At 55.4% G+C, this 7,052-nt stretch overlaps 1 protein-coding gene across 1 annotated transcript in view; it reads left to right on the forward strand.

Annotated features, from left to right (window-relative positions):
* The window catches only part of CHAT (choline O-acetyltransferase), a 60,857-nt gene that overhangs the window by 2,250 nt on the left and 51,555 nt on the right, over nt 1-7,052 (forward strand). The window contains exons 2-4 of the mRNA XM_006757157.2: nt 1,394-1,474; nt 4,600-4,791; nt 5,491-5,609. Coding sequence (XP_006757220.1) covers nt 1,394-1,474; nt 4,600-4,791; nt 5,491-5,609 — 392 coding nt within the window. The remainder of the gene's footprint in view (nt 1-1,393; nt 1,475-4,599; nt 4,792-5,490; nt 5,610-7,052) is intronic.

Below are 7,052 nucleotides of genomic sequence, written 5' to 3' on the forward strand. Positions count from 1 at the left end.
AGAGACCAAACCACCCTTCCCCTGTTGCCCCTCAGAACCTTGCTGTGCTGGGGGTGGACCCTTGTCTGGATACTGCTGCTTCCCGGGTAGGCAGGGCCGCCCCTAAAATGCATGGGCTGGAGGGTGGGGGACCACCTAGCCTGGAGCAGGCTGCTGTAGTGCTCTGAGGACTCAACATTCTCTGCCTGGAACTTCCAGGCGCCCCGGCTCCTCCATCCTGTACCGGAGTCATCCATCTTCCTGGATGCTCTGTCCTCGGGTTAACTGTGCCCATGCCCAGCCCCCACCTGGACTGAACCTGGGGGGGAGGGTGTGTTGAGGGAGTTGGGGGGAATGGGTGAGTAGAAAGCATGGGGGTCTCTACAGGCTTATGTTAGCACAGTGGTTCTCAACCTTCCTAATGCCGTGACCCTTTAATACAGTTCCTCATGTTGTGGTGACACCCAATTTCATTGTTACAAATTGAACATAATTAAAGCATAGTGATTAACCACAAAACCAATATGTAATTATATATGTGTTTTCCAATGGTCTTAGGCGACCCCTGTGAAAGGGTCATTCGACCCCCAAAGGTTAAGAACCACTAGCTTAGAGGGATCTCTGAGGGTAGAGGTTGGGTCCTACTAGCCTTAAAACCTGGCCTTTGCTCCACCTTGGTCTGGCTCCCTCCTGCTGCCCCTTCAAAACTAATCTCCAGACTATTAGGTGGCCCCCAGGGGATGGGGCTGCCCAGCTTCCCTGCACCACCCCCTTAGCACTCCTATGCCACCTACACTGGGAACCTACTGGCACAGCCCACCCCATGGCGCCAGGGCTTTGCATTCACTGAGGTGTGCACTCGTGCACACAGGCATTGATTTCACTCAGCTCCCCAACATGCATCCTACTCATGCACCTGCTAGGTCCCAGAGATGAAGCACTGAGCATGCCGCCCTGGAAAAACACGAAGTCTAGTGAGAAAGAGAGATTTTAATCTGCAAAGCATACAGCTATTGGGCCCCATGCAAGAACAAAGCAAATGCTCTGCCAATACCCTTGTGGATCAGGAGTGGGCAAGCCCAGCCCTGCTCCCTCCCACACTGCCCTGGGGGAATCAGTTGGGCCTGGTGACAGATGTCTGATGGAGGAGGTAGCAGCTGGAGGCTCACTTCACGCCCCGCCCTCTCTTATTTGGGGGCTCAGAGAGGACACTGTGCATGGTGGTTGGTCTGGACGTGAGGAGATTGGGGCCAGGCCAACAGTGAGACCAGTGCACACTACTGTCCAGCTCTGGCCTCCTCACAGGGTGCAGGTGGGTGTCAGGCTGCGGGGGGGGGGAAAGGCCCAGCAGGTCTATGTGGCTGCTGTGTTGATGCCTCTCTGCTTCAACAGCTCTGCACCTCTGTTTCCTCAGCCAGAAGTCACGAAGATGCCCATCCTGGAGAAAGCGCCCCAGAAGATGGCAGCAAAAACTCTCAGCAGTGAGGAGGAGACTGTGAGTGACTTTTGGAGCTCTCTCTCTCTTATCACTACTCTCCCCACTCACATGCCCTTGGCTTCCAGAATAGTCCTGAATGGGATTTGACCTCAGCACTTGCCTGACCCCAGCCCGCCCCTCTCCTGGGCAGGAGGCCCAGCTGCATCCCTGCCTGAGTCTGGAGGGCTTGGCGGCTCTAGGAACAGCTTCAAGGTGCCACAACCTTTTGCAGCAGGGGTTCAGGATCTGAAGAAGGGGCTGACGCACAAATGAAAACACTGGGCAAGAAATATGCATTTAGAAGGCATGGGGGGTCAGGGGGAGACTCTTCCTCTTGGAGAGGCACACGGAAACCTGCCTTACTCAGTTTTAGAGACACATCTTACCCTCAGTAAAGCACGGCAAACAGGTAGCAGATAGACTGTCTCTAAGATCAATAAAGATCAGTAAAGATCAGTCAGGTTCAGTAAACATTTACTTTGAGGCTATTAGGTCAGGAAATTGTTTCGAGTCACCACTATCTCAACAGAACAATGGTACTTGGCATTAGTCCTGCTGACAACCAAGGTCCATCGGCCTTCCGAGTTCCTTGATGCACTCTCATGATAGTATGGGCAGTGGGTGGCTTCCCGCATCAACGGAAATGCTGATAGGCACACTCCCTAGCCTAGCCCCACAGTGCAGGGAAAGCCCTTGACCTGGGCCAGATACTTTTATCTCCCAGGACTTCCCCCACCCCAAGTTCCACTTCCGTGCCACATCCCAGCCCTGGCTATGTCACTAGTTCAGCCCTGGAGCTGTAGGCACCATCTTCCCCACTGACTTGAGACAAGATACCCTCCCTGGGAAGGCCTCCTCCCTCCCATCCCACTGACCTCCAGAGTGATAGAGCACATCTGATCCCCACAGTGTCACACATGTGTGTCCCTCTGCCACACTTGTCTTCTTGACATCTCCTTGACAACTACACCCCTCTCCACCCTCCTGTCCACCCCCACCCCTCTTGCTTCATTTGAAACCCTGATCAGAACTTCCTGGTTTCTCCCTGGGAAGTGGCTCACCACATCGTCCTGTTGGCTGCTGTCGACACCTCTTTTGCTGCTTCTGCTCCATGGCATGTCCCTCCCGTTGGACTGTGGCTGCCTTGTCTCTCACTGAGCCTGAGTCCAGCCCAGGGCCTGGCCAACATGAACTGTCCAGGAAACGTGTATTGACCTGAGACCCCAGGGTCCAAAGACCCTCATTAGTGCTAGTCCCTGCCTCTGTTCCCACTGTGAGCCAGAAGCCCATGAGCTTCTAGGAGGAGCCGCAAGGGGCTGAGACATCCAAGCAGAGATTTCCTGCCCAGCTCCTTTTACACATCACCAGTTCCCCCCTAACCCAGGCTGAGTCCCAGGGCACTGACAGGGCTCAGGGAAGGGAGGCCTATTTTTAGCATGGGCTAGGGTCAGACATGCTGGCATCTTGGCGAGGCCACCAAATAGGCTGGGCTTTCTGTGGGTACTTACCCACTCACCCACCACACAGATCCACGGTCCCAATAGAAGGAAGAGGGAACCAGAGCAGCGGGGGGTGGGGGAGGCCTGCACCTGGCTCTCTGGAGTGGACTAGATAACCTGAAGTGCTGTCCAGACCTGTCCTCACGAGGTCCCCGGGTAGCAACAGCACAGAGCACCTGCAGCCTCCTTCCTCCCCCTAGGCCAGTGAGCTCTAGACACAGGGCCAGGCAGGTGGAGATCCCCATTCATTCCTCAGCGCATGCTCAGTCCCATCTGCCTGGGCAGCCATGGGGACTCCGGCCTGTGCAGCAGGAAGAGCAGAGTGGAGGAACGCTTTCAACAGGCCCCTTCACTCCACCGCCTGCCTGGGGCAGAAGGTCACCACCCGCCACCCTAGAGAGGAGAAACCTCTGAAAGAAGGCAGCCAACTTTGTAAAATTTAAGCGATAATATGAAAATTCCTGGTTTCCAATTGTGACCAGCTAAGTGAGGAAGGAAGGGGGCAGAAAAGAGAGCAAGGGAGACAGAAGAGAACAGCCAAGGAAGGAGCAGAATGAATATGGGATGAAGACTGACTTCAGGTCTCAGCTCTGCCACGAAATTGCTGGATGACCTGGGACTATTCACTCCCTGGGCCTGAGTTTCCTCCCCTTCAGTGAGGCTAAGCCATGACATGTGAGGTCCCTGGTGAACACAGGTGGTAAACTGGGAAGCATGGGGCCCATACTCCCTCCACACTTTGGGGGTCCCCAGAGATTATGAGATTCCTCTTGGGAATTCCTCTGGAAGGATAAGGACAGTAACATTGTAACATTTAATGATGTGCCTATTTAATGAAATGCTTCTCCATTTCATTCTCTGCGGGCCCCTCTCAGGTAGGAATTGTCATTTATGTCCTATGGATGAGGAAGCTGAGACTGAGAAAGATTAGGAGAGGAAGGACTTCCACCTCACCCCCCTCCTTTACCCACAAGGAGCGGAACCCCCTCTCTGGGTTTCATAACTGTGAGGGATTTAATAAGGAGCCCAGGGCATGAGTCACCTTCCCAGGACACATCTTGCAGAATTCTGGTCATTAGGACAAGCAATGAACGATGTCTCCCACCCTCTTCCACCTGTCCACAGCTCTCCATTAGAGTCAATTGGATTCTAGAGCTTCAGCTGGGAACAGTTCCTAAATTAAGAATGACCAGCAATCACTATCAATTACAGGGCTATTTCATCTTAGACCCATTCACTAGAGTTGACGGGTCTTTCACATCAATGATCTCTTATCCTATAAGAGATAGAGGTTATTAACACCATCTGACAGGGGAGGAAACTGAGGCACCGAGATAGGGGTGACTTGCTTAAGATCAAACAGCGAGTCAGCAGCAGGGTCAGGGATGAGTCCAGGTCTGTCCGGGATCACATCAAGGTCTTTTCCTCTGCACTTTATTCCTTTGGGGTCAGGGCTGAGGTATGGGAGAGAGCAAACAGGAACCTCCCAAGGTCACAATTCTGCTGAGCTGAGCCTGGAGACAGACGAGTCTCAGGATAGGGAGCAAGGATGGTAGCAGATGGAGACAGACACTAGGCATCAACTTGGACAGGCCTGGGCCACACATGGCAGGCACAGCAAGTACCCGTGACCCTCTTTTCCAGGAGTTGCCCAAACTCCCAGTGCCCCCCCTGCAGCAGACCCTGGCCACTTACCTGCGGTGCATGCAGCACCTGGTGCCCAGGGAGCAGTTCCGGAGGAGTCAGGCCATCGTGCAGCAGTTTGGGGCCCCTGGTGGCCTGGGTGAGACCCTGCAGCAGAAGCTCCTGGAGCGGCAGGAGAAGACTGCCAACTGGGTAAGCATTGCTGGTAGAGGGCTGACTGGGGGTGGGGTGGGGGGTTGAGGGGGGCAGGCAAGGCACCCATGGGGCAGGAGGCAGACTTGGAGACAGAGGGATTTGGGTGAGAGACAGGTAGGTGACAAAGACAGGGCAGATGAGGCACAGGGATCGGGGAGAAACGAGGAGGGCAAGGGGCAAGGGTGAGGAACAGACAAGATGTGGAATGTGAAGTAGGTATGGCTGGCAGATAGGAGAAAGGGATGGGGGGCAGACAGGGATGAGGATGGGGGCAGAGGGGCACAAGTTTGAGCAACAATGGGTGACAGGGATGGGGCAGTAGAAGATAGCGATGAGGTCAGGGAAGCTGAGAGGGTAAAAGGCAAGAATGGGCCCTCATTAGGAGGGCAGGGGACATGGATGAAGCACCAGACACCAGGACGGGAACCTGGGATGGGAGAGGAGAGAGTACAGGGCAAGGCTGAAGGGCAGGCTCGTGGGGTGCGAAACATGACCCTAGCACATAACGGTGCAGCGTATGTTTGTGGAATGAATGAATGAATGAATGAATGAAGTGCATGATCCAGTGAAGTGTCCCGACTGGCCCGCAGGGCTGCCAGGTTGGGATCAGTGCACTCCACAGGCAAGGTGCCCTTCTGGGAGGGGGTGTATGTGGCCCTTGTGGGTAATGGCTCCCCTTCCCTGCTCCCCCCGCAGGTGTCTGAGTACTGGCTGAATGACATGTATCTCAATAACCGCCTCGCCCTGCCTGTCAACTCCAGCCCGGCGGTGATCTTCTCCCGGCAGCACTTCCAGGACACCAACGACCAGCTCAGGTGAGGCCACCGGCTCCTGGCTCACAGCTGGGGAGCAGCCGGAGGAAGGGTCCTGGCCCCGGCACCAGGAAGGAAAGGCTGAAGCTCGCGTCCTGGTGGAGCTTTCTGAGGCCACGTGGCACTGAGACAGGGGCCGTCCAGGCCATGAGGTCAGCAAGGACGTTAGGTGAGGCTGCACCTGAGGAACAAACACAAGGCCTGCCTCTGATGCCTTTATAGGGGGCGAGGGGACTAGTGGAGGGCATGGGTGCCCAGGTGTCCTCATAGCAGTCTTGACCTGGCTGAGGCCCTGGGAGAAGGTGGGTCCCCTCTGATCCTGCCAGTACTTGAGGCTAGGACTTGCCTTTGGACACACTGCCCCGGGTGATCTGAGAGGCCCCTGCAGCCCCCAGCTCCAAACAGAGGCTCCGAGGGGTTGGCAAAGGTTTCTTCCCGCCAGCCGCCTTCGCCAGAGCCTGTGCCATCTGCTGCAATCTCACAGCTCACTGAGCCACTGCAATGGCCTCTGGGCCCGCTGATGATGGTGGAGGGACCATTCATGCAAGGTGGGGCAGGAACGAAGGATCTCCCTGCAGGAGTCACTGAGCTCCAAATCCCGTGCCTAGTTTTAAGACCTGAATGGGACACAGTGTGGGACAGTTCAGGGAGAGGAAAAGAACAGAAGGCAGGGCCGTCGCCTAGAGGCGGGGCTCAGCTATGGTTGGGAGACCCCCCAGCCGGTCCTTCCTCACCAAGACCAGTCCAAAGGTCTGGGAGCACCTTCCCCCACCCCTGCAGCCAGGGCCTCCCCTTCGCCAAAGGAAGTGAGTGGATGGATGAACAACTTCTGGGAACAGTTCTCAAAACTGCACCAGAGTGGGCATTTTCCTCCGGATGCAATAAGCCGGCTCATCATCCAGGAACAGTAACCGGTGACACCATTCCGTGGCATGGTTCTCTGGTGTGTTTTCCTTCAGCACCCACTTTCCTTTTCATTAGCACTTAGGGGACCAAATTACTGACTTTTCCCAGGAGACTGAATTGCCCAAAACCCAGGGTGCTGGCCCAGTCCAGCCCAGCAGGAGCCTTTCCTGGGAAGAACCCCTGCTTTTCCAGCCCTTTCCTGCGGCTCTGTGGCCTCTCCTGGCTTCCTCTCCTCCTCCTTTGCCTCCTCATTCATATTCTAGTTCCCTCGCCTCCCAGAAGTTCTTTCCAGGGCACCATTTTTAATCCAAAGCTTGCCAAGTACTGACAGCATAGAGGTGGGTAGGGGGCAGCAGATAGCTCATCTTATTAGGGCACCACTCAGAACTGGCATCTGGTGGGTGGTCATTGAGTTTGGGAGAGATAGGAAGAGGGAGGGGGAAAGGGAGGGATGGAGGTGGGGAGGGAGAGAGAAAGAAAGAAAAAGAAAGAAGAAAAGGGAGAAAGAGAGAGGGAGGGAGGGAGGGAGGGAGGGAGGAA

This window comes from Myotis davidii, unplaced genomic scaffold (assembly GCF_000327345.1).
Source record: "Myotis davidii unplaced genomic scaffold, ASM32734v1 scaffold854, whole genome shotgun sequence".
Classification (NCBI taxonomy): Eukaryota; Metazoa; Chordata; class Mammalia; order Chiroptera; family Vespertilionidae; genus Myotis; species Myotis davidii.